Source organism: Taudactylus pleione, unplaced genomic scaffold, assembly GCF_031769625.1.
Source record: "Taudactylus pleione unplaced genomic scaffold, aTauple2 ptg000178l, whole genome shotgun sequence".
Classification (NCBI taxonomy): Eukaryota; Metazoa; Chordata; class Amphibia; order Anura; family Myobatrachidae; genus Taudactylus; species Taudactylus pleione.
Window position 1 is genome coordinate 907,927 of NW_028284580.1, and position 27,952 is coordinate 935,878.

Consider the following 27,952-nt stretch of genomic DNA (forward strand, 5'->3'; position numbering starts at 1 on the left):
GTACCTCCTGCTGAGGGGTGGTGAGCTGAAGGCAGAGGTCAGTGGCTGCTGCTCCTTAAACTGTATACCCAGTGATGACTGAAGGCGGCGCAAACCAATCAGCAGCTGGCACCGCTGACAGAGCCTGTCAGTCATCAAAAAGTGAGGGGGCTGTAGCATGTGGCTGCTGATTGGTTGTCGCTACCATCATTCAGGCCAGCTGAAAGGGAGGGTGGGAGGAGCGGATATTGGCCCACGGAACTGTTAAGCTGGCCACACACTAGACCAACTTACATCCAACCAGCCAACTAGTTGATTGGCTGGAATGAAAATCTGGTAACGTATGGGAGTAAATGATGATCAGCAATTTGCTCCTAAATGCCAGAAAACAGATGAAAATGGTCGTCAGACAAGTTTGTTAAATGTTTGATCTAAACAATTTGTTCAAACAACAGTTTTTGTCCATTTTCCGGCATTTGGGAGCAAATTGCTGATTGCCATTTGCTTTCATACCTTACCAGATTTTCATTCCAGCCAATCAACTAGTTGGCTGGTTGGATGTAAGTTGGTCTAGTGTGTGGCCAGCTTTACTCAAGAGGTTGGACTGGGGCATCCAAGCCGTTGGCAGGTCCAGCAGGAACTATCCAAGTGGCCTACTATGTGAACTACTCCCTGGCCGTGTTTGGAACCGCCGAGCATTGCCTCCCCCCCTCCCTCGACCGATGCCCCATGGCGAGTGCCAATCTGCCCCTGAAAGCACAGTCTATGAAATGACAGTTGGAAGCATACTTGCTGATATTCACATTCTCTTCTCCAGGAGTTGACCGGAGACATGCTGGTGGGTGGCGGTGGGGCCAGATGATCCGCTTCATTAAGCCATGCCACCTCGTGATAAATTGCCGCAAATCTTGCATATCTGATTGGGGTCCGGGCTAATTCTCATTCTCGCATCATTAGGCCGATCTGTGAGAAAATTCTCCCCATTTTGCCTACTTTCCCGGGGGTGTAGGGGGTTGCCCAAAAAATCGGGAGCCTCCCGTAGGTCCCGGGAGGGTAGGCAAGCTGAATAGTTATGGGTGACTGCTCCACTTTATTTCTTTCAAAGGTTAGATATATCTCTGCCTTATCGTGATTGGAACGTATAAGTATCAGCACTTACCAATGAGGAGCTGGCAGCCTGCACCGCTAGCTTACCTGACAAAGCGAATTCTCTCTCCCTTCCCCCCATATACAGTAACAGGAGGCAGATTATACATACATCACTGCTATCGGCTACAGGTAGAACAAACGAACTACACCTCCCAGAATCCCCCTCCAGTCCATGACGTCATTCATATGCGACCAGCGCTCTAACAGATCATCTCATTCGGGGTAGAGAAGAAAAGGCAAAGCCGGAGCCGCGTGTTAGATAGCAGCAGCACTAGGAGTAATAGTAGCAGCACTAGGAGAGGACGCATTAGCGCTAGTAATGGGGAAGGTGAGGAAGAAGAGCAAGAATACGTTCAACTACAACGTCAACAGGAAGAAGCTGAAGCGCCGGGCGCAGAAGAAAGCGGCTCCGCGGATCACCTGGTGAGGACACACACACGGGCCAGCACTGCACTCTACATAGGCGGTAGAGTGCGCTGGGATTAGTAGTGTCCCAAGTCATTCTGTGTGCGACATAGCGGTCATCACTCGGTGTAACGCACAGCTGCCCGGGGCTCCCCATGGCTGTATCACACCCCTGGGTGAGCGTGTAGCCTGACATGCCAGCTCCTAGTGTACGGGGCTGGGGGAAGCAGGATACGAGTGGAGGAGAAAGCGGAGCACCCTCAATAACACAGAGGAAAGGGGGGAGGTATCCGCAAGCTTCCAGAGATGGGAGACTACCAGCCCGGGAGGGCAGTGACGAGCCCCCGATAAGTCCTGTGTCGGCAGAAGCTGGCCGCCTGGGAGTCTCACGAAGAAATCCTGGTCAGTCCAGAGGAAAGCACCCTGGAAGATGAGGCCTCCCGCAATACACAGGAGCAGCACAGTGGTTATAGATGGGGCAGCGACAGCAGCCCCATCAGTACAGTGTGTATAGGGGCAATAAAGATACAAAACTAGAAGGGGCATTTGGGGCAGCTGGACAAGTAGAAGGGTCAGCCAGTGGGATCAGGACAGAGTTTATATACAAGTAGAGGTTTACTTTATCTTCTATATAGGGCAACAGTAGATTCCATACCTTTATTGCCAAGTGAGTGGTGACTGCTGTAGCATTGGAGAAATTACCCTTACCACTGGTGAGGTAGGAGGGCGAGCAATCTCCTGCCAGGGGTAGATCGAATGGGGGGCATGTTACAAGGTGTAGTGTACTGTGTGTGGCTACAAAACAGAACGTACACTGTAAGTATACCAGATATGACCGAAGGTGATGCGTTAACAAAGTCTGTAAGAACCGTTAATACAATAGGATAAAGTTACAGGAATGGTATTGCAGGGAAACTGATGTGTGTGTGTGTGTGTGTGTGTGTGTGTATGTATGTATGTATGTATATATATATATATATATATATATGTGTGTGTTTGTTATGGTAATGCATTTGAGGCTGCTGAGCAATTATAGAGATTGACCACTAGATGGCCATGTCAGCCTGCCACACGTTACAATGAAAGAATAGAAAGGTACTGTTCCAATAAAGCAGCAGTGGTACAATTGAGGTACTGGAAAGTGAAGGGTCTAATATCGTAAACTTGCGCATCCGAGAAATGCAAGCTCCTATTGGAAATGGCAATTCACTGTACTCGCAGGCGAGGTTGTGTGACTTTTCTGCATAAAAGCTACCTGGGAGAAGTGCATGAAAAAGTGGGGAAGCCATCCTGGACCCCAAAGAAATGACAACTGAGAGGCTGTTAGTGGCCATATAAATAGTACTGGAGTGTCTTACAAAGGTGTCAAATTGCTGATTTTTGTACTTTTTATTAATGGTGGAAAACTTATAGCCAGCAAATTAGTCTTTCCAGCATTTTGGCGTACAGAAAAATGTATAGTAATTCTTCAGTGTTTTTATACAAGTTTGTAAATGTTGGAATAAAACTCTTTTCCTTGATCTCCAAGTTTAGCGAGAACAGAAAAGTAGCTGGCACAGGTCAGATAGGATTTTTCAAGGCAATTTTGCTGCAAGGAGTGAAGTGGGTTTGGTACAATAGTGCACCCTGTGGGCCTGCAGTTAAGGCCAGACTCCGAATATGAAGAATGGGGCTCCGTAATCCACTGCTAGACAGACAGCGGGGGTCCTCCGGTCACGTCGACTATCGGCTTCTTGGAGATGGTAGACGCCTGGAGTAGAGGTTGTGTTATACGGAGCCATTGTAAAATGTAGCCATATGTGATGCCCCTGCCCACTGTATGTCTTAAGTGCAAGTTTTAAAGTAGGAGTGTAGTTTGGAGAATGGCAGGATAGTGTTAATGGAGGAAGAAGAAAAATACTAACTTTAAAAAGCCAATGTAATGTGTATATGTGTTAATAGGCATACAATTGGTTTCATTTGATTTAAACTAGTGTGTTATAAGATATGATTTCTTTTTAGAACATGCTTTATCACCTGAAGTTAGTGAATAGCCCTCGGGTGGTCAGTTGGCACGCAGTCATTTCTCCCTAAATGTTTCTTGACTTACATGGTAATTTGTCTCCCTGGTGATCCATTATTATCCTCAAAATGTATAGTATGGCTAAGTTATACCATATGTTATACACTACACTGATGTGTCCCAGACTGTAATAGGCTTCCAAAACCCTTTTTAACTTGATAATTAAACCATGTGTAAATTCCATTATTTATTCAGTATAACTTTCATAGTTCCTAATGGACTCGTTCATACCTACCTTCTTCTATAGTGCTTTTCACACGTAATAAACACATTACCAGTACAAGCTTTCTCCATTGCATTTTACAGCATGCACTTCTCTCTACCATGTTATATAATACCAGGAAATTATATTATAATCACATGACTATGTACATCCGTACATGTGTGCGTGAGAACAAGCCCTTCATATTTATCTAGTTTAATATATATTTGGATTAAGACATTTCTCTGTAGTAAATACAAAGTGTCCAAGCTAGTAAATCCTTTATTTCTGTTGGTAAATACTGATGTTCTCATGTTTTGATTACAGTGATGAGATCAGAAATGCTTGGAATGACTCAAAGTCTGTGGCTGGAAACCTGGCTGATATGGGACTGGCTGCTGACCCCAATAAAGCTCTACCAATCCATTCAAACACGGTAAGTATTGATTTTATCTGATATATGTATTTGACCTGACAAGATTACATCATGCTGAAAATGTATTTTGGTATAACAATGTAGAACTTTTTCAAATAAATAACTTGACCTCTATACGACCAACTTAGTGACCTTTGCATCCACAGTGGCCGGGTGTTACTGCTAGCTGACTTAATTTAATATTATCTGGTTAGCAGCTATAACCCCATAATCACAAACTGCCTGTCAATGAGAGCTTTAGGATTACTTCAATGATATGTAGAATTCAAACAGCTGCTGCTATAGGAAAACGAATAAGTGTAGTCCACTCCAGATATGTCCAAATACACAGATACCTGCAGTGTCATAGTGATGTATTTTGATCCTTTTTCTCAAAGTGTGTACCGTCCATTATAGATACTCCTTCTTTTTACCCAATAAAATTGCATCCAAATATCGCGTGTTCCACTTCGCTTTCTAAAGATGTAACTTCCAATACCTGTTTTGTATGAGGTTCTATAATGGCAGGAACACGCATTGAGAAAGATAAGAGGATTACAAAGAACGCTTTTCTCTTCATGTGCCTGAGACACTTGTAAGGATGTTATGCACCTGCCTTACTGTAATGCACATATTTTGTTTGCATTTCCTGAGGAGGTTTTTATTCTGTGTCATACATTTTTATTTTATTTGTAAGTATGATCCGAAAATAAATTTATACTATCGTAGTAAAACGGTTTCACACTATTGTTTGCTCCTATGATTTTTCCTCGTGTTCCATTTTTAATCTAGGGAGGGAAGCATGAGTTAAATGTTTGGGGGATAGATATACGAGAATCTTTTATGCAAGTATGCTACAATAGGGTTTTTTTAGTTACCTATCTGCTGTAATTTTATCTGGAAGCGTAATGCACTTTTTTGTTTTCCTACACAAGCCGGTGTTTTAAATCTCAGTATCAGACTGATTGTTTTTCTTTTTCTGAATTTACTTCTGGAGCATTTTAAATTTGATGTATACCTGAACAAGAGTGACAACAATTGTGTATATTATAGCTGCACAGGTTTTGTGCGCTATCCCTCTCGTGCCGCCAAAACAGCTTTGACCCATCGAGGCATGGACTCAAGACCTCTGAAGGTGTCCTGTGATATCTGGCACCAAGCCGTTAGCAGCAGATCCTTTAAGTTAAGTTGCGAGGTGGGGCCTCCATGGCTGAGACTTGTTTTGCCAGCACACCCCACAGATTCTCGATCAATTTGAGATCTGGGGAAGGTCAACACCTTGTCATGCTCCTCAAACCATTCCTGAACAATGTTTGCATTCTGGCAGGACACATTGCCCTGATGAAGCAGGCTACTGCTATCAGGGAATACTGTTGCTATGAAGGGGTGAACTTGGTCTGAAACAATTTTTAGGTAGGTGGCACTTGTTAAAATAACATTCACATGAATGCCAAGACCCAAGTTTCCCAGCAGAACATTGCTCAGAGCAACACACAGCCTCTGCCAGCTTGCCTTCTTCCCATAGTGCATCCTGGTGCCATCTCCACTCCAGGTAAATGACACATTTGCACCCGGCCGTGCACATGATGTAAAAGAAACTTGACTCATAAGACAAGGCCACCTTGTTCCACTGCGCCATGGTCCAGTTCTAACGCTCACATGCCCATTGTAGGCACTTTTGACAGTGGTCAGCATGGGCACTCTGACTGGTCTGCAGCTACATAGCCCCATACTTAGAAAGCTGCGATGCACGGTGTGTGCTGACACCTTTCTATTAATAGCCAGCATCAACCTTTTCAGCAATTTATCCTACAGTAGCTCTTCTGTGGGATAGGACAGGGTGAGATAGCATCCCTCCCCACGTGCATCAATGAGCCTTGGGCGCCCTTGAACCTGTCGTCGGTTTACTAGTTGTCCTTCCTTGGACCACTTTTAGTAGGTACTAACCACTGCATACCAGGAACACGCCACAAGATCTGCAGTTTTGGAGATGCTCTGACCCAGTTGTGTAGCCATCACAATTTTGGCTCTTGTCAAAGTCGCTCAGATCCTTATGGGTGCCTTTTCTTTTTTTTTTTTTTTTTCTGTTTCCAACAACAACTTCAAGAACTGAGTGTTCCCCTGCTGTCTAATATATCCTATCCCTTAACATTTGTCATTGTAATGAGACAATCAATGTTATTCACTTCACCAGTCAGTGGCTTTAATGTTATGGCTGATCGGTGTATGTATAAATATTTTTTTTTTTTTGTGTGTTCAGAAAATTTAAAATAAAATATTTTTTTCATAGCATGGTTCATTGTAACTAATGTTTGTGTGTTTGTTTTTTTTTTTTTTTCTTGCAGACGAAAAACAGAAATGCGGGGCAAAGCCAAGTTCGAAAGCCATATGTCATAGAAAGTAAGATGTTGGTCTGTTATAGTAAAGATCCAGTAGTGTGTTTTAAACAGACAGATGTTTTCATTATTGATACAGAGGTGTCCTCATTCACTGGGCGTCTTTACGCCAATACGGCACAAGGCGCCCGATGCAATGAAGACTAATAATGTACCATATTTTTAATAAAATATTGTGTCTTGGTCGCATCACAGATGCAGCAAAAAAGCGTCTCACAGTGTACCAGAGACACAAAGCTACGACTTTAACAGCACAGGAATTGGTTTTACATAAATACAAAGATGCAGATGAAGCACAGCAGGACTTGGCAATAGGAAAAGCTGTTTGCATTGGAGCCATTTATACACAATTTGGCATACAGATGTACAAAGGACGTAAGCCCCAGTGGGCTGGGTGTTTGCTAGCAATGCAGTTTTGTTTCTTCCAGTTTTCTTTATGTGAAAAAGACTATTGGTGCAGCAGAGTCACCTGGGACCTGGAGCAAGGAGAGAAGCTATTTGGCGTGACTGAAGCTATAGTATAGGAACATCTGTACATAGAGGATGAACAGCAATGCCACACACTGTATAAAGTAGTTTATATCTTACTGTGTAGCCGTGTATTTCCTGCACTGTTTTGCTTAATATACACAACTCATTTTCCCAACATTTGGAACTCCATAGTGCTATATTTTCCAGATCCTATGCAAGTGGATCATTTTGTAGTGCAGCATTTGACAACCTGTTGCTCTCCAGGTGTTGTGGTACTGCATGTCCTTACCATCTATCTGGCAATGCATTCTGGGACTCGTAGTGTAACAACACCTAGAAAGCTACAGGTTGTCCGGGTCTGTTTTAGTACTCTTAGTTGCTGCATATATTGTTTTAAAATTTTACTTTTGCTGTTGTTGTCAACATAAATGTAATGAACAGGAATTCCTGTATGCACGTCTAAGGAAAACTTAAGATACACTTAGACGCAGCTGCTGTGTGAAAATATCCTAATGCTGTAATAGATACCTTCTGCGTGCTCATGTCATCCACTGCTGCCAAAGACACTACCAATGGCTGTGGCTTTCACTCTACAAAAGGTAGTAAATCTGCGTAGAAAGATGCGGACACTGGCCTCAGCACTCCCACAAAACGACATTTTGGGAAACCATTTGCTTAATCGCCCCCTCCCTGCCTCCAAAGGTGCTCCGGGTGCACTGTGACTGACGAGGCATGACCTGTTCTGCTCATGAGCAGAACATGCATACACTATACAGAAAACAGATGTTCCTAAACAATCAGTTGGTATTGGGTTTATGAAAGCACTGCTTATTTATATTATTCACACATGCAGATATTTTTTTACTTTTTCCTGACTCTGGAGATCTTTTTTCAATTCTAAAAAAAACATTGCTTTCAGATTTAATAAATGTGACATAGCATAATGTTCCCAAATCCCGACTGGGAATATTGGGGGGAGAAAAAAAAAAAAAAAGTAACTTTGTTTTACAAATTCAAGATTGTTGTCCTTCAAACAGAACTGAGTGACATTTCACACGATCTAAGTACTTGCAACAAATGCTTAAGTGGCTGCAAACGTCCATGTATAGTGAGGTACACTGAAGTGCCAAAAGTCATGGTATAGATGCCTAGTATTGTGTAGCCTGGCGAATTGCAGCAACTTGACATGGCATCGATTCCACAAGTGGACAGAAGACCTCTAGAAAGGTGTTGACCTATGCTTGCAGATATTTGTAGGTGCAGGATCTTAGGTGCGAATGGACCTCTCCACCATGTCCCATAAATGCTCTATTGGATTCATGTCTGGCAAACATGGTGGCCACACCATTCATCGGAACTCTCCACAATGCTCCTCGAGCCAATTCTGGACAACTTGGTACCAATGACGTGTTTAGGCGGACCCAACCCATGCTACGGGAACACACCACACACAATTATGGAACCACCATCAGCCTGCACTGTGCCTTGTTGACAGCTGGAGTCCATGGGCTCTGCACCACACCCGAACTCTGCAATTAGCCCGAAACAACTGGAACCATGACTCATCGGATCACACCACATGTTGCCAGTTCTCCAGGGTCCATTAAGTGATGTCACAAAACCAGATGAGGTGCTGTGTCTGGTGGCGTAGTGTTAATGGGCACCGTAGTGGGTCTTCTGCTTCCATATACCATGGAAATGAAAGAACACTGCACTGGCCTAATGCATATGCCTCTAATACCTCCTGCATTGGATGTGATTTGAGCCAGTGTCACGTGTCTGTTACCACAGACAATTTTGGTCCAATTCTGCTGGCCACGGTCATTGGTGGTTGGCCACTGCGTTGTCCATGGTGGGTGATAATGCCTCCCATGAGGTATTACCCGTACACAAGACACCATAGTTTGAGGAATATGGAATGTCCCATTTGTCGGGTACACACTATCGTGTCCCGGTTGAACTCAGATAGATCATGTATAGGTAGAGAGATTCTACTGTAACCTAGGTACAATCTCCGAGAAATAGATTTTTATTTCTTTGTTGTTTTTTACCTATTCTTCAGCATGTTATATTTTTAAATTTCAGAATTAAAAGCTTTAGCCAGCCTGCCATCCAAGAAGACTATGGGCATCTCTTCTGACATGATCCTTTATGTTCGTCACATGGTGGAAAACTATGGAGAAGATTACAAGGTATGCCTGTTTGTGTATATAGAAGTATTAAGGGTCTGATTCAGAGTTGGGAATAGAGTAAGTAACTGCGCACCTGGACAAACCATGTTACAATACAAAGGGTGCAAATACATACCTTGTTTTTTCATGCAGGGTAAATACTGGCTGCTTTTGCATGTAGCCCACAAATGCTGGACAGCTTTGTTTATAGATTATCTGGCGCTTCTGTTAATTTCCTTTAAGTGCACATTTAAATGAAGTGTAAACAAAAGGGAAAAAGCAGCATACAGAGGTGAACTCTGACCGCTGAGAGTATATTTTTTCAGACCAAGCAAAACATTTCCAATAGTCAAATATCAAACCAAGACATAAAACACTGTTATCCATTTATCTTGTTTTACGTATACTTTTCCTTTAGTTTATGAAGTTTTAGTTAAACACGTGTTGGGATGGCATACTAATAAGTTCGCCCTATTAGAAATGTTACCCACAATTGGAATTATTCTGCAAGTATCTAAGCCAGGCAAAGCATTGTAGCCAGTATCATACCGTACTATAAAGCATTTTATCTTCTTTGCTTAAAGAGGTTTTAAACCATTAAAAAAAAAAAAAAAAAAATGCATTTTCCAAAAACACTCCACCAGTTACCCAAGAGTGTCAATACACACAAACTGTTCACTTTCGCTGGCTACTCCCAGATGTAAAGCAGAACTCTATTGTAAGCCACTTGCTTTTCTGTACAGAGGGTCATGTTTTGAGAAAAAGCTGTCTTAAAGTGGTGCATTCACATGTGCTAATTCTCACCTCTGCAGGCGATGGCACGAGATGATCAAAACTACTATCAGGACACACCTAAGCAGATACAAGGCAAGATCAACCTGTACAAACGACACCACCCTGATGAATACCAAGCTCTGATTGCATCAAGAACAATACAATGACATGTTATGCCTACATCGTGATGGTTGCAGAAATTCAAAGACTGTGCTTGGAGTGAGAGATGATGAGAGAGTACATTACACCTCCATCATTCTATAGGCCGAGCTCTATTTGTACTAAAGCAGTGAATACATGCACTCATTAAAGGGGTGTGCGAGGACAGACTTGTAAAACCAAGTGGGTTTGGACAAGGCATGTTTTGTCTGTGTACTGTTGTTGTAATTAAATACAAGTCATGCCTACAAGTTTTGTATTCGTTTTTGTATCATTAAATAACCACAACTCCAAAGTAACAATTTTATTCTTGCAAAAAAGAATCTGTTGGTCCTTCTATAAAATAAATTATGTTCAAGGAGTGAACAATGTTCCAAAAATCCAAGGTTGAAGGTGGGTCCAGCCCTCCCTTCCTGTGCCCTCTGTGACTGCATCCCTTAATAAAGATTTGGCATCTGTTTGAGTTCTCTGGTGCTGGCTAAGTCCTTCCAGGTCCACCAGGAAGACTGAGAGCCGCCTCAGACAGCATTAGGCACTCTTCTCTCTTTCCAGAGATGTCGGACAGTGGGTGTTTTGCTGATAGACTATTTGTTGTGGTTCTTTTACATTGTGTAACCTCTCCTCAAGCAGGGATCTCACAGTTTGTAAAGTGGTGCTGTGTCCATACCCATCGCAGACAGCGCTAGTCCCCAGCAGGGTCACCTCTCTCAGGCCTTTGATTCTGTGCAGCGATAGCTCAGTGTAAATGTCAGAGATGCCAAGTGAGGATTTACAATCCTGAAAAGATAGGCATACATTAAAGCACTTATATGTGTGTGTGTGTATATTGATCTCTATTAAATCAATACATTGCTTAAAAGTAAGATCATAATAAATAATGTGATTAGATGGACATTGGGAGTAAACAATACAGAAACATTGGATGAAAACATTAATGTAATTTCATTTTTGCTCTTCCAACATCATCTGCATGTGTATTAGCAAAACCTTTCATGCCTTGTCTACAAATACTTCTGAGCGATGTGTACCCAACATATCTGATCCTGGGATCACATCAGAAGGCGGTAATGAAAGATGCCTCATTCCGTCCTTCATCCAGTAACTGGGCCATTTGCGATATCATCCGGTTGGATGTGCAGCATGGCCGACCAGACGACATTGCAAGCAGGAGCTCGCATATTGGCTGAACACACTGAGCGATGCAGCCAGATACATATCGTGCAGACAGTCTCAGTGTGTACCCAGATGAAGGAGCTGATTGGTTGGTGCTTTATCTCTCACAATTTTATCTCTATCCAAGCTTTATTAAGTCTCCCCCTAAGGGTTTACATCTTGTCAAAATCAGGTATGATTTTTGAAGACCCAATCAGTGGGATTTATCTTGAAAAGTTGGAAAACCTGAGTCATCTTTATCACCTCCAACATAGAAATTTGCAAAAAATTAAAACTTTGTTAAATCGCTCAAGAATCAGGCACATTAATGTTGGAAACGACAAGCGATACACGCTCCCGCTGGTCATTTCCGGCATCAATCATCAGCCGAAAATGCTGAACAACCTGACGATAACGTCAGGTTGAGCATGTTAGGGGATGATTGATGTGCCTACACTGAACGACTGAACCTTCAGTGTAGGCACATCACAGACTGACAAACGACTGCACGAATACAATGTCGTAATCGTGCAATCGTTTTGAGGTCTGCTAGTGGATGTGTGCATTTAGTCGCAATATGTTGGGACTAGATGCACCAGCAGACTGCTGATTAATTTGATATGTCACACTTGTAAATCTGTGAGCGACTGAGTCTATACGAAGCGCAACCTCGGATGCAAAGTCAGATTCGGTTGTGATACAAGTGTCGCATATCAAATTAATCAGTGCAGTCTCCTGGTGGGTCCTAGTCACATCATATTGCAACTGATACACGTTTTCGGTCGAAAAAGATGCTCGGCGTCAGCAGAGTCGTCTGGGACCTGGTGCACCAGAGCGGCAGTTTGTCGTGACTGCATCAATAGTGTATAAGGACACGTCTGTATGTCACTGCAAAACCATGCCTTATAAATGTATGCAGAAAATGCATCCGATATTAAAATATATTACAACTGTAAATATACTACTGTATTAATCACTAGGCATTACCCTACAGGAAAGATGTGGAGCAATCCTATATACATGGGGAAACTAAAGTAATGCTTCTTTTAATACCTAGAACTGGACTCCCCATATCTGTAATATCAGTCCCCCATAGACTGAACAGCCTCCTCCTACAGTAATTGTAGTGGTAGGACTGGTACTCAGACCCTGGCTGTAATCCACATACAATGGATTTTGGTAGAATATAATTTAGTTTTAACAATCTAAAGGCTTTTACATGTTTTTTTATTAATAAACATCTTACCCTAGTAAAAATATGTATGACACTAGCAGTCTATGTTCAGATGTCCTTATTAGCACTGTTACTAGTGTTAGGGTAGCAGCCCCATTTCAGAACACACTGCACTCTTACAAAGATAACTTTTCTCCAAGTATACTGTATGTACACTTTCGGTTCACTAAAGCCATATGCAAGTAACCCATACTAACAGAGCAACTTATCGCACCAGTACTAGTGATTTCATAGTCTTATGAGAGGCATGAATACATTTTACCAGCCAGTACCAATATAGACACCACAGCTGCTTATTCTTTGTGGGTTTGAGGCTTGGCTTTAAAAAGGGATGATACTAATAGTACACGCAAAACAAGCCTTTTAGGCGTGTATCACTATTGCCCTTTTAAATTAAGCCAGTGAAGCTGTGTTTTGGCAAATCTATTCCCAAATACTTGAGTATTTGAGTTCCTCTCATAACTCCCTACTTATGCTCAGAATTTACCTGCTTATTTGCCAGGACCATCAGTGGCAGTCGTGGCGCTTCTTCCAACAACCGGTGCAGCTCATGTCTAGCTAGCTGCAAGCGTTTGTCATCTGTAGAATCTACGACAAACACCATAATGTGAGCATTTTTCAGATATTGGTTCCAGTATGTCCGAAGATTCTGGCTGCCTCCAACTAGACGAGAGAAATTGACCATCAATATATAACTGGTGATCTATTTTTAACTGCAGCATCTCTTGAATGCAAAAACTCCCAGTAATGGAAATCCATATATTACGACAAAAATAAGGTACATACAGGGAAGATGATCCAAATGAGCTTTATCTCCATGGTACATTTATAAACATATCTATCGTTTTAGTGCCAAACTGCACAGCACTAAAAGTGCCAGCAGAATAAAACAATGTCACCTGGTACACTTTAAGTGGAATAATCTTAGTATCCCCTTTCAGTCAAGGTTCCACCAGAATTATGTAAAGCAGTGGCTGGGTTATTATTATTAACATAGTGCCGGTGTACTCCGAAGTGTTTTACACATTTCTTGGCATCAAAGCAAGGCTGGTACAATAACTCACCTTCTAACAGTTCAATTCGCAGTCCCTGCCTGAGAATTTGGGCAGTATTAAATCCATGAGTTGGTGCAGAGCTGGATCTAATGGTGTTAGTGCTCAATGCATGAATTATGCTGCTTTTACCGGCTCCATCCAAACCCAGCACTAGAATTTGCCGATCCAAATATTTGACCTGTATAGATATAAAACAGACACGGGTTACAATGAGCAATTAACAGAGTAATGTAGAAATTGCATTGATGTAATTATCAGTTGTTGCAATTGACTAATGTCAGTAGCCCGTTTAAAGTGACCATGAGCTATTCAATTATTTTGGACGTCCGGCCCAGAAGATGCACTTACTGCGGATTTGTGTTCGTACCCCTCTATCTCAAAAAAAGATTTAAAAAATTGCTCAATCAGGAGTTGTCCTGCACTTGAGACAATGTGATGACTTTTGTATCATCCTAACAGCTTTTGCTCAAATATACATGTAATATAAATATAAAACACATAAAAGAGACATCATGTAATCATGGAGTGCAGAGCACATTTTATTAGGGTGTGCACTCCAGGAAACCTATACAGGAATACTCTGCACTGAGTGGCTTGCTAAACACTAGTCTCATGTCATCAATCCCCCAAATCAGTCACCTCACTTACCTATGATCACATTATGGCACACAGTAGTGCCTCCAATTCATATTATGTCAATTAGAACTGGACAGTATATTTTATTTACGGTAGTTCATGTACATCTTATTGTACTGCTCTGTCCTCAGCTCCAATGGGAGCGGGATAATTAGGGCACAAATTGCACTGCTACATCTTGTAAGTCACTTAGTAACGCCATCACTGACATGGCCCATTCATAATAATGTCTGCAGTACCAGTAATCTTAGTGATCAGCATGAGACGTGTCCTACAGTAGTTATTTTTTTCCCTCTTCCCATCATTTATTTATTTATTACCAGCTATTTATATAGCGCACACATATTCTTCAGCGCTTTACATAGAATAGTAGTCCATTAACATCAGTCACTGCCCCAGTGGAGCTTACAATCTATACTCCCTACCACATGCTCACACACATACACACTAAGGTTATTTTTGTGTTGGGAGCCAATTAAGCTACCAATATATTTTTGGAGTGTGGGAGGAAACCGGAGAACCCGGAGGAAACCCACTAAAGCACAGGGAGAATATACAAACTCCACACAGTTAGGGCCGTAGTGGGAATCGAACCCACAACCTAATGCTAACCATTACACTGTCTGTACAGTCACCATATTAAGCAGTACTCAACAGAGACACTTAATCATTCACATCAATGGAGTTTACAGGTCAGTACCAAACAAACATACACTATGGTCAATTTCACCAGAAGCCAATTATCCCACCAGTATATTATTGTACTGTGAGAGAATATCTGAAAATAAACATGCATCGCACAGATAATGCCCTGGTTGGAATGGAATGCATAGCCCCAGCACTGTGAGGTTGTAATATGCTAATCATTGTGCACTGTGACATCCTACCATGCATATTTGCAGCCAATCCCATTTCCCAAATGTAGATTGTGGACATCTAACGAGTGTGCGGAAATGAAAAGTGTCCTTTTTTGTACAGATGAAAAACCTTGCAAAAAAAATATTTTTGCACTTTCAGAACTAAGGGCCTGATTCAGAGCCAGACGCTCTTTCAGAGCACTCACTCTGAATCAGTGCCCTCCCTCTCTTTTTTTTTTAGAGCGGATAGTGAGCGGCCAAAAAGATGGTCAACCATCAGGCTGGATAGGCTCTGATAGAGCCGCAAACCCTGGAGTGCAACACGCCCCCTTTGTAGCGAGACCCATAGCGACGGCTTGCCCATCACTACGTGGGTCTCGCGCATGCGCACGACGGAGCCGGCTCCCTCGTGCGCATGCGCACTTGGCCAACATCGACCCGCTTGCGAGCGGGTCTGAATCAGGCCCTAAATTAGAATGACATCATGTCATGACCAAAGAGAACATTCAATATTTACACTTCGAATTGATAAGCAAATCTGCCTAATGCTAGGTGTACACTTTGTAATAATCGGGTCAATCAGCAAGTGTCAAGACCAGTGCAGTCGAACAGGGGCGCCAACCCATAGAGGGCGCACCCCTCCCAACCATCTGATTTTCTGCGGGTCAGTCCTGTTTTTCATGGTCGGGAGGTTGGGCACCCCATCGCCGCAACTGTGCGGTGGTGCTGGCCCCGGAGTAGAGGGATGGTGTGCGCAGCATACATTCAGTGCAGGGAAAGGGCTGGGGGCAGCCCAACTACTGAAGGAGTGCTGGGCTCGCCCCCAGCCTGACGTTAAATGGGAGGTGTGCCATACGGGCACGCGAAAATTAGTGCCATTTAGGGGTGTGGCCTATGGTAATTAGACCACAAACCTTTTTTGGACGTGCTCTGCTTCATCGTGTGCAGGGTAAAGGGGCACCGGAGTCCCTCTCTGCGCAGGGCGCAGCACCTCCTCAAGCCGGCCCTGAATCAGCCAATTATCGGCAGGTCGACCAGATTAACGCACAGCGTGTAGACTACGATTCATGAACCTGGCAGATCGGCTCCCGACATCAGGAGCACTGCGCGACATGTGTGTTAAGGTGCGTACACACTAAGCGATATTTTGGACGATATATTTGTCCAACGCGGATCATAACGATATATGTCGCCCACATTGCATAGTGTATATCGGTGATTGCGTGCTCCCGTGCCTCGTTTAGCGCATCTTCTGATCTGCAGTGCATGCCCAGCAGATCAGAAGATCCGGCGGCTGACACCATCTTCTGGATGCAGTGGAGGAACAATATTTATCATGCGTTTGTACACCAGATCATGCTGTGTGTACGGACTGCCCGATATATTGTGCCATCGCAGGGTACACACATCGTTTAGCTTGTACCCAACATTAGTCCCGACGAGCAGATGGTGTGCAGCAAATGTAATGTGCCCAGATATCGCCTGACAGGCTGCATGTAACAAACATCAACACAACGATCTTATAGGAACAATATATGTGTAGAGTATATACGGGAAATCGGATGTTCTCTATCGTTTCAGCTGTCAGAAAAGTAAGTGGCTTATTCCTCTGATCTGTCAGATGTGTACCTAGTTTTATTCTTCATTCGCTCAAACATTTGTTCATTCTGCAGAACACGTGGCAAATAGATTGAAACTCTCACCAGTCAGGACAGAGCTTTGAGATTATAATAATGTTTAGCTAGCACTTCTCAGAGTCACACTGTACTGCAAGCAGCTTCTAACAGCTGCAATGATGTAATACGGTCTGATACACCTCTATTGGACAGGGTATATTTGTTCCGCCATCTCATCTTTTCCTAATGAAAACTTTTCACTGCTTAATGTAGCTCACTCCAATATCAGTTGCATACGATATGTAGTGGTAATACATTTATTTTCAATCATGGCAACATATTTCTTGAGAAATAAAACAAGAGCAAACCTGGACACTGAGATGGGCAGAAACACTTTGTACTTTGGTAGATCTACATGAGGCACTATAAGAGGTTTCATAAGCCTACATACAGTGTTCTTCAGATGGATTTTCCTAGGCCCAAAGCTTGATAAACAAAGAAATGTTACTCATTGGCCCGTGATCTGTACACAAACTGATAGCATTGTTCATTAACTACAGGGAGACTTCATATATCCTTGCTACAGTGCAACATCACTTATACATGGCCAAAATAAATACTGAAGCCATTACTACCTTGATAATAGGTGTAATATATATGGCATTTATGGTTTGTGTTGCTACACATTAACCAATATTGGTTTTGCTAGTTGAGCCTTATGCTTAAGCTATGTTGCTAGATATACAGGACATAAGTATTGGAGACTACATCTGTATTCACTTAAATTGTTGCCTAGGAGGGTGGGGAGGTGGAAAGCCTTTACCATCCTATGGGGAGATATAACAGTGCTGCTGCTGCTAGGTCTCTGTGTTGATCAGTGATCACCAGGAGTAGTTACAGCGATACACACATCACACAGCTCTGCTAGTTATATTCATGGCATCCTATGTGCGGTGGAAGTTCCTGCCCACAGTTCTGCTGTGGTGACCCTAAGTAACCTCAGCTCGGAGGATACAGCTCTTAGTTTACACTATACCGGCGAGGTAGCCAGGGACACTGCATATCTCTCACAGACTGACCTGCACGTTATAGAAGTCTATAAACTAATATACATACATATACACATGCACAGCAAGTGCAGACCTGTGCCCCTCCGTGCAGCCGTGCACTAAGCAATGACATAGCACCGACTGTGTGGTTGCGTTTTGTGTACACAGGGCAGGGTCTGTTTGCACATGCATCCGCCTCACCTGATCACCCGGCGGGATGTGCTGCTGCTGATGGCCCGTCCACCTCAGTCTTCTCCTGCCGGGCACGTAGCGGCTCCAGGCGATGAACAGCACAGAGCCCAGCGCCGCCACAGCCGCTCCGATGATCATTGACAGGTTCCTAAGAGCGGCCATCAACCCAGCGCCTCTACCGGGACCCAGCCCAGCACTGACGTCATCGCATCGTCACGCCCACAAATACGATTTAAAGAGCTCTTAAAGGGAGCGCAGTCGTAAAAGTAAGCGGAATTATTAGCACAGAAGCGCGCATGTCTGTCAAGTCGAGTGTTGAAATACCAGTCAGTTCGCTTACAGTACACGTACATCACCACACATAGGGCCTGATTAAGAGCCGCTCGTAAGCGGCCGCTCGTTCGCTCTGAACGATGTTCGCACAACTGCGCATGCGTATGGGTCGTAATGCGCATGCGTAAACCAGTCATTGCGGTCGTAAATCGTGCGCTCGTAAAACAGCGAGGGGCTGCTAATTTGATTGACAGAATGTACCGTTTGTGGGTGGTAACGGGAAGGTGCTTGAAAACGGGGGAGTGGAGATCCGAACGCAGGCGTGCCTAACGGTCAAAAGGGCGTTTAATGGGAGTGCATAATTAGTAAAGGAGCGTCATCGACCACGTCACTTGGTTGTCTTTTAGCCTGAACTGCTCGCAGTGATAGCGAGAAGAAAATCCTACCACAACCACTGCGAGCAGTTTTAATGCCTTTCGATGTTCCCGATTAATCTAATAAATACCGGAGATGACGTGTGATGAGAACGGCAAAGGGGTGTCTTTACAAAATAGCGAGCGCATTTTTCGAACGCTCGCTCAGACATAGAAGCGTCAACACACCGCAAACAGCGAGCGCTCAATTTAAATATCCGGCCTGTTTTGTAGAACGACCGTCCGCAAATAGCGTCCGGCTCTGAATCATGCCCCTAGCTCATTAGCATAGCAGTATGTCATTTTGTTAAATTTTATTGATATAGCACCAGCCTCAGACCTCTCTCTGATTTTGACGCCTGTCATTAGTACCTTGCCAGGATTAGACAGTCGGGAAACCGGCGGTCGGGATTTCGTCCGTCAGCTTCCCGACTGCTTCCCGTTCACATGCCCCTCTGGCCACCCCTCAGAGACCAGACCACATGCTCCCAGTTCTCCCCACAACCACCTAACATGCTCGTCTAGAATACCGAGTGTATTCCCCAGATTTCCTTATATGCTCATTAGACCTCCTAGCATACCCCTTACACCTGTCCACATGGGAATCAGTATGATTTACAGCCGGCCACAAGGTTCTAATCCCGACAGCGGAAGCCCGGCAGAGGTGAAAATCCCGATCGTTCTTTCTGGTAAGTATCGCTAACCTAATTCCCTACCTTAACCCTAAACCTCCTTTAGGGGTGCCTAACCCTAACCTCCCCCCCGAGTGCCTAACCCTAACCCCCCTTTCCTCGCAGCCAGTAGCGGCTCCAGGCACGGGCAAGCCAGTCCGTTGCCCGGAGCACTACTGTTTCCGGAGGGCGCAGGAAACGCCCACCTCCCTCCCAGCGCTATAGGAGATATTTAAGCTCAGGGGGAGGGAGCGGAGGAGGGAAGGGGCGGCAACACAAGACGGCGCTGGGCGCAGCACAGCCTAGAGCCGACCCTGCCCGCAGCCTAACCCTAAGTCTCCCTGGGGGGTGCCTAACCCTAATCCAGGGATGGGGAACCTTTTTTCTACCGAGGGCCATTTTGATATATATAACATTTTTTGAGGACCTGGTGCAGACCACGCCCCCTCCGTGTGACATCACATGGGACGGGGCCTCAAACGCCGGTGATTACAGCAATGTCCGGAGCATCCTGAGGATGCTCCGGGGAGCTGTAAGGGCAGCGGTGCGCCCATCTGAAACATCATAAAGGCGGCACTGCTGCATAGATTCTGGCTGCAGGGTACCAGATGAGGCTAGCAGAAAGAAGCTCAGAGGGCCAGACCAAATGATTCCGGGGGACTGATACGGCCCCCGGGCCTGAGGTTCCCCATCCCTGCCCTAACCCCTCCTTCCCCTAGCCCAGTGGTGTCAAACTTGGGCCCTTCAGCTGCAGTGGAACTACACATCCCAGCATGCACTGTCAGCTGGAGGGCCTGAGTTTGACGCCACTGCCCTAGCCTAACCCTCCCGGGGGGTGCCTAACCCTAAGTCCCCCCCAGGAGGCCCTAACCTAACCCTCCCTTACCTCCGATTGGTATGCTGGGTGTTGGGTTTCCGGTGTAGGTCTAATGACAGGCGTCGGGATTTCGTCCGTCAACTTCCCGTTCACATGCCCCTCTGGCCGCCCCTCAGAGACCAAACCACATGCTCCCAGTTCTCCCCACAAACACCTAACATGCTCATCAGACTGCACAGGGCCGTTTCTAGGGGCGGGGGTTCCCAGCACGAACAGACAAAATGCACCTCCCTCCTCAAACAAGCATAAGATAGTAAGTTTACAGAAGGATGAACATTGTAAGCCGATGGTTAGCAACATAGATGTTTCCGATACGATGTAAGTAGTTTTTCCCACCGAGTACCGGAAATTCCATGGTTGCCAGCCATCATATACAGGTTTCCGATGCCCATCACCTGGCTGGCTGTAGAGAGGGAGCACACACCGCTGCTCTGCATAGCAGCAGGTGTGGAGCAGGAGAATAGATGTTGGGCGAGGCATCTATTGTCTGTATAGGGGGAGCATGGGGACAACCCCACAGTGACGTGGACAGGGGTGTTGCGAGGCTCTGCGATGGTTATAGTATCAAATTGTTGCAATGTGATGGTTATTTGCCATCACATTGCATGATTGGATGTCAGAAGCTTCCGATGTCCATCCCTACTGTGCGCGCCTGTTTAATTTTTACCACTGTCTGCGGAATGGGCAGTTCTAGGAATTACGCCCTCATCGACCAAACTGTTGCATGGCAGTTTACATCAATCATGCCTATTATAGTAATCTCTTGAACATGTTTTCAACATTCTTTAAATTACATACAGTCAGGTGCATAAATATTGGGACATTGACAGAATTTTCATATTTTGGCCTCTATTCACCACCACAATGGCTTTGAAATTAAACAAACAAGATGTGCTTTAACTGCAGACTTTCGGATTTAATTTGAGGGTAATTACATCCAAATCAGGTGAACGGTGTAGGAATTACAACGGTTTCTATATGTGCCTCCCACTTTTTAAGGGGCCAAAAGTAATGGGACAAACTAAACAATCCTATATCTAACTTTCACTTTTTAATATTTTGTTGCAAATCCTTTGCAGGCAATTACAGCCTGAAGTCTGGAACGCATAGACATCACCAGACGCTGGGTTTCATCCCTGGTGATGCTCTGCCAGGCCTCTACTGCAAATGTCTTCAGTTCCTGCTTGTTCTTGGGGCATTTTCCCTTCAGTTTTGTCTTCATCAAGTGAAATACATGCTCAATCGGATTCAGGTCAGGGGATTGACTTGGCCATTGCGTAACATTCCACTTTTTAGCCTTAAAAAGCTCTTTGGTTGCTTTTGCAGTATGCTTCGGGTCATTGTCCATCTGCACTGTGAAGCGCCGTCCAATGAGTTCTGAAGCATTTGACTGAATATGAGCATATAATATTGCCCAAAACACTTCAGAATTCATTCTGCAGCTTTTGTCAGCAGTCACATCATCAATAAATACAAGGGAACCAGTTCCATTGGCAGCCATACATGCCCATGCCATTACACTACCACCACCATGCTTCACTGATGAGGTGGTATGTTTTGGATCATGAGCAGTTCCTTTCCTTCTCCATACTCTTCTTTTCCCATCACTCTGGTACAAGTTGATTTATGTCTCATCTGTCCATAGGATGTTGTTCCAGAACTGTAATGGCTTTTTTAGATGTTGTTTGGCAAACTCTAATCTGGTCTTCCTGTTTTTGAGGCTCACCAATGGTTTACATCTTGTGGTGAACCCTCTATATTCACTCTTGCGATGTCTTCTCTTGATTGTTGACTTTGACACATATGCACCTACCTCCTGGAGAGTGTTCTTGATTTGGCCAACTGTTGTGAAGGGATTTTTCTTCACCAGGGAAATAATTGTTCTGTCATCCACCACAGTTGTTTTCCGTGGTCTTCCGGGTCTTTTTGTGTTGCTGAGCTCTCCGATGCGTTCTTTCTTTTTAAGAATGTTCCAAACAGTTGATTTGGCCACACCTAATGTTTTTGCTATCTCTCTGATGGGTTTGTTTTGATTTTTCAGCCTAATGATGGCTTGTTTCACTGATAGTGACAGCTCTTTGGATCTCATATTGAGAGTCGACAGCAACTGATTCCAAATGCAAATGTCACACCTAGAATCAACTCCAGACCTTTTACCTGCTTAATTGATAATGAAATAACGAGGGAATAGCCCACACCTGTCCATGAAATATCTTTTGAGTTGATAGTCCCATTACTTTTGGCCCCTTAAAAAGTGGGAGGCACATATAATTGTAATTCCTACACCGTTCACCTGATTTGGATGTAATTACCCTCAAATTAAAGCTGAAAGTCTGCAGTTAAAGCACATCTTGTTTGTTTCATTTCAAAGCCATTGTGGTTGTGAATAGAGGCCAAAATATGAAAATTCTGTCAATGTCCCAATATTTATGAACCTGACTGTATATGTTGTTTGGTAATCTATCTGGTTATCATATATATCATACTATGTTTTATTGCTTTGTTTTGTTGAATGATTTATGCTACAATGCCGATGTTTGTTTGTTTTCTCTTTTGTCTTGTTTTTCTTTGCTCCATTTTCATAAAAATTTTTTATTAGCGTAATAAAATAAAACCTGAATTCACAGGGAAACACCTCTATTACTGTATCTATATTTTTTGACAGACCATCCCATGTCATTAGTATGGACTGGGCGTGTATATATGTATATATAAATAGCAATTTTTCTGGAAAACGAACCGTGGGTGGAGTATAGAAAAACATATGGAAAAACAGGCAGCACTCGGAGGGCTTGTACTGTATATGTATAACACAGCACACGCACCTACCTGTGACTGTATGCTGTGTTATACATATACAAGCCCTCTGAGTGCCACCTGTTTTTCCATTGCTGTGTATATATATATATATATATATATATACATATATATATATACATATATTATTTAGAAAAGAAGGCACTACAAAGGGACTTTAAAATAAAACTTATCTTATAGAAAATAAATTTTGGCCCAGGACATTACGTCATAGTTAATGAGAGATTCAGGAACTGAGGGCCTGATTCTGACCCGCTCGCGAGCGCTCGCAAGCGGGTCGATGGTGCCCTAGTGCGCATGCGCACGACGTGCGCATGCGCGAGACCCGCTATGGGTCTCGCACCAAAGGGGGCGTGCTGTTGATGTTGATTGACAGCACGCCCCCTTTGGTGGGCGTGCCGGGGAGTTGCTGCCCAGACGGAGGCGTTCCCATGGGAATGCCTACCGTCTGGGGCCGGCCCCACTGACATCACTAGTGGGAGTGCTTTTGGCTCTGATAGAGCCAAAAGCACTCCTGGGCTTGCGGCAGCGAGACCTTACCGCAGGGTTTCGTCGCAAGCCCGATGGTCACGATGGTCTTGACCATCGCGAACATCATTTTGGCCGCTCGCTATAGCTGTGGGTGGTCACCCACAGTTATGCGAGCAGCCAGGAGGCCGCTCCAAAAAGGAGCAGGGACGGCCCTGATTCAGAGCGAGCGCTCTATCAGAGCGTCCGGTTCTGAATCAGGGCCTCAGTTCCTGCTTGTTCCTGCTGAAGAATAGCGCTGTATATATGTATATATTAACAATATTTTACCCAAACTTATGAAGTTAGATTCAGAGATGCACACAACAAACTAACTGATCTGAACTTCAAACTGTAGCAGGAGATACTCTAATTTAATTTTGACCCCACCACCAGGTACATTTCTTAGCAGTCATAAAGCATACAACCTAAAAGCGGGCATATTAATATTCTCAGACATTGGTGCATATTGGGTTGCAAATTTTCCAAAAATCTCATTCCGCAGGGTTTTTCCCAGAAGGGCGAGATTTTTTGGAATCCAATTGGGTGCGAGATTTTTATATTTTTGGAGGGCGCTCAATTTTTTTTCTATTTTGAGCACCTTCAGAGCAAGTCCAATTTTTCCTAAAATCATTATTTTTAGGAAAAATTGTCGGGACTTGCTTCAGAACACATTAACAATCCCACAATAACTATAACTAATTAAGCAATTGGAAGTTTCCAATTAGCTTAATTAGTCCAAATTACTTACCAGGGCTGTCCTCCTCCTCCGCTTCCCTGAAGATGCTGAAATCACGTCTACCACAGGCTGTGTGAGATCCCTGCCATGTGTGAGTGAGACCCCCTGTTATGTGTGTGTGAGATCCCTGCAATGTGTGAGATCCCTGCCATGTGTGTGAGACCCCCTGCCATGTGTGTGTGAGACCCCCTGCCATGTGTGTGTGAGATCCCTGCCATGTGTGTGTGAGATCCCTGCCATGTGTGTGTGAGATCCCTGCCATGTGTGTGTGAGACCCCCTGCCATGTGTGTGTGAGACCCCTGCCATGTGTGTGTGAGACCCCAGTCATTGCCATGAGTGTGGAGTATGCAGCAGCCGGGCAGAGCAGACAGTGGAGCAACCACAACGCAACGGTGAGTGCTCTGGTTTTCCGGGGCCGCATCTTTTATTCTCCCCCGTGGATTTTGGCCACATAAAAGTTTGTGACCAATTTTTTTTTTATTTGAATACCGCGGATGTCATTAGCGTGCATATCGGCGGTAATTCAAAATTGATTGCGAGGTCCACATACATTTTTTTATGTGCAAAAACCCAATTGAATAAATCACACTTAATTTGTTCTACTTTTATTCTTTGTATATTAAAGCTGCCAGTTTATAATATTTTCTACAAGTCATGATTGATAACTTTTATTTGTTATATTTTATTGTTACCAGTGGCGGCTCTTACCATTTTAAGTCAGAGGGCTGCCTGGGCTGCAGCTCAGGTCAGTGCTTGTCTGGACTTCATAAGCAGCTCCATAACTAAGGATCCGGCGCTTTAACAGGTCATACCCATCTGCATGATGTCATACGGAGGTGGCAGGACCACAATCACCGGGAATTACAGCAATGCCTGGAGCATACTCAGGATGCTCCAGGGAGCTGTAAGGACAGCGGTTTGCATGTCTGAAGCGTCCTAGGGAAGCTCCAGGTGACACTGCTGCAGAGATTCTGGCTGCGGCACCCCGGTCACCAGATGCAGAGGCCATGGGTGAGCAGTGGTGTCACCCACAGGGCTCTGCGCTTTGTGTAGTGGCACCGCTTACACACCCCTAGTTACGCCTCTGTCCATAAATATATTTTATGCATGCGCAGAAAACCAGGGAGGAAAAAAAAGTGTATGCACACACACAAAACCCGGCTTCCAGAGGCTGCGTCGGCTGCAGCTCCTAGAAGCCAGGTGACGCAGCAGAAGTAGCTTCACACTGGTAGCGCTTTCTGTTAATGGCCATCCAGACTGGTAGTCCCAGGGGGAGAAAACGCCTTCCTCTGGGACTGACAGTCCGGCTTGTGATTAGCAGAACTGTTTCTAATGTGAAGCTATTGCCAATGCATGGATTGGCTCCAACGTGCATGAGGTCTTTAAATCACAGTGTATTTACATTTAAATAAATGAAAAAAAATAATTTTAAGTAAATTCTAAATATTCCAAAAAGACAAAACAAAAAAATATTGAAACTTTTATATTCACCTACTACTTTGTGACAACCATGGATAACTTGGGGAAACTTCAAAATATTTGCAGAACATTGAACTTCAACCGAACTCTTGAAAGTAAACTTGCAGGAATAATCCAGGCTGGCCTATGATGGTATGTGAAGTCATGTAAACAAAAATTTGCATATGTTACTTTTACATATCATTGTAAAAGAAAACCAGATAAACACATTCCGACTAATGTGATAAAACACGTATAAGGAAAAATAGCCAATAAGAAGATCCTGATGTCTGATATTGCCCGACTCCAAGGACTCATCCGCCGCAGACAAAATGTTGATAACTAAGTGGCTCAGAAAGCAAAACATCTAAATTTTGGGTCCATGGCCAGGAAACTGCCCAGACCTTAATCTCATTGAGAACTTGTGGTTAATCCTCAAGAGGCAGGTGGACATAGACCCACAAATTCTGACAAACTCCAAGCATTGATTAGGCAAGAATCAGTGCTTATAGAATATAGTTATAGTTTACCTAGACAGTCCCTAGGTAAAATCTACCATTGCTTGTTAGTATAATTTAATATCTGTTTTGTACAGATAATAATAGTGACCCTTATACTGTATAGGGAGAAGCGAAAATGCCCATTTTCACTCAAAAGACAGGGCATTTCATCTTATAAGGCTCTGGAACAAAAAGTAAAAACAGAAATAGCAAAAACAATTGTGTAATGAACTCTCTTTATACAAATATTTTTAGTGTGGTTTCTGAGTCCCAAAATATTGGAGTATATAAGAAGGGGGACACTTTTTGAATGGAGTGAAAATAGGCAAAGTGTTGTTTATTGGAAAATAACAAGAATGTTGATTATGGATTTGGTCAGATGGTCGACAGTTAACATGTCAACACCACAATGAACGACATTAGAATGTCGACATGGTTAAACATGTTCACAATATCGACATCCCAGCATGCCTTGCCACAATTTTAGCTTGCCCTAACAACAAATCTGTGCCAGGGCATGCTGGGATGTGTAGTACCACAGCAGCTGGAAAGCCACACATTATATTGTAGTAATCCCTGTGTACAGCCATAGGCTACACTCCCAGCAACAGCGCGTTCCGCCACTGCCTGTGGTCATCCGCCTAAGAGATATGAGCACACAAGAGTCGGCATTGTTGAAATGAAAAAAAGTTCTGTATACCAGCAATAGAAGACTATTAGACCTGTCCGTCGTGGTTACCCTGGGAAAGTAATACTTAACATAAATTTACTTAACTTTAAATATTGAAAATGACTTTGTCAACGGAAATAAATATATTCTCAAGCCAGGACAAATAAAATAAATCACAAGCAAGTCATTAATTTTTTACTTTAATGAGTATAGTGTATTATGTGCGTGTCTGTCTAGTACTCCATATGTACTGTCTAGTACTCCATATGTACTAATGCAGGGAAGGTTTTCATCCGCAGTCGATCTAGCTCCATTCGGAGCACATTGATTTCTTGAACTTGCGCCTTTGCGAGATCTACTAGCTTCCGGCGCTGTACAATGTCCATGTATCTGTCCCTCGCATTCTTTGCAAAACTTTGCTCTCGTCCTACAGTAAACATCAGAACAAACCATTAAATTCTTTTTGAAGCGAATGGAAACATATTTTATACAATATTTACTTTCTTTTTAACAAACATCTCAAAGCATATATGAGCCTTGTATTAAAACAATATATTGCCCTTTCCTTTTTCATGTGGCTGGCTTAGTGAGATAGCCTACAATACATAAACTTAATTGTAGCAATCTGTTTTGGGTTATGGTGTAATTACGGGAGTTGCAGGGGACAAGTCATTGATCATCTCCCAAACCCCCTCTCTGCTCCCAAAAGAGCTAAGCGCATACAATGGTGCATGCACTCTAAGGAAGGGCCCTGCTCCTGGTCTTTTGCAGCCAAGACACTAAAGCCGCATTGCTGGGTCCCTGCCCAAATGTTGCTATGGGGCCTGTCAATGCCTATCATAGGTACTGGTGTCCCATCAGGATAGAATCAGATTTCTGTAAGTTTTCTACTCAATATTTACCCCAGATCTGTGACTGTTACCAGTTGACTTTTCAAAATGGAAGAGCCAATCCCCAGCACTGCGCATGCGTCATCCGGCAGACTGAACAACGCTTCCACGTTCAAGTAATGCAGTTATTGCACACACGAGTGATAAGGACTCTGGCAGGCC

At 43.8% G+C, this 27,952-nt stretch overlaps 3 protein-coding genes across 6 annotated transcripts in view; 1 reads left to right on the plus strand and 2 right to left on the minus strand.

Annotated features, from left to right (window-relative positions):
* Positions 1–1,228: 1,228 nt before the first annotated feature.
* NOP16 (NOP16 nucleolar protein) lies at positions 1,229–10,489 on the plus strand. 3 transcript variants are annotated; one of them, XM_088475758.1, is made up of 5 exons: positions 1,277–1,551; positions 4,125–4,233; positions 6,558–6,612; positions 9,165–9,271; positions 10,063–10,489. In XM_088475758.1, the coding sequence occupies exons 1-5, from the start codon at positions 1,448–1,450 to the stop codon at positions 10,189–10,191; spliced, it is 504 nt and encodes a 167-aa protein (XP_088331884.1). In that variant the 5' UTR covers positions 1,277–1,447; the 3' UTR covers positions 10,192–10,489. The 3 variants fall into 3 exon arrangements, with proteins under 3 accessions (XP_088331882.1, XP_088331884.1, XP_088331885.1); XM_088475756.1 differs by lacking the exons at positions 9,165–9,271; positions 10,063–10,489 and adding an exon at positions 6,804–7,791 and having other exon boundaries at positions 1,229–1,551; XM_088475759.1 differs by lacking the exons at positions 1,277–1,551; positions 9,165–9,271; positions 10,063–10,489 and adding exons at positions 1,563–1,709; positions 6,804–7,791.
* ARL10 (ARF like GTPase 10) lies at positions 10,473–18,180 on the minus strand. Of its 2 annotated transcripts, none has more exons than XM_088475755.1 (4): positions 17,984–18,180; positions 13,634–13,802; positions 13,057–13,157; positions 10,473–10,960 (listed from the first exon to the last, which is right to left on the minus strand). In XM_088475755.1, exons 1-4 carry the CDS (start codon positions 18,134–18,136, stop codon positions 10,712–10,714), a joined length of 672 nt encoding a protein of 223 aa, XP_088331881.1. In that variant the 5' UTR covers positions 18,137–18,180; the 3' UTR covers positions 10,473–10,711. The 2 variants fall into 2 exon arrangements, with proteins under 2 accessions (XP_088331881.1, XP_088331880.1); XM_088475754.1 differs by having other exon boundaries at positions 13,057–13,232.
* An 8,919-nt stretch (positions 18,181–27,099) lies between these two features.
* CFAP43 (cilia and flagella associated protein 43) overlaps positions 27,100–27,952 on the minus strand; it is a 119,722-nt gene continuing 118,869 nt past the window's right edge. Inside the window, exon 38 of the mRNA XM_088475760.1 lies at positions 27,100–27,327. Coding sequence (XP_088331886.1) covers positions 27,155–27,327 — 173 coding nt within the window. The 3' untranslated portion in view covers positions 27,100–27,154. The remainder of the gene's footprint in view (positions 27,328–27,952) is intronic.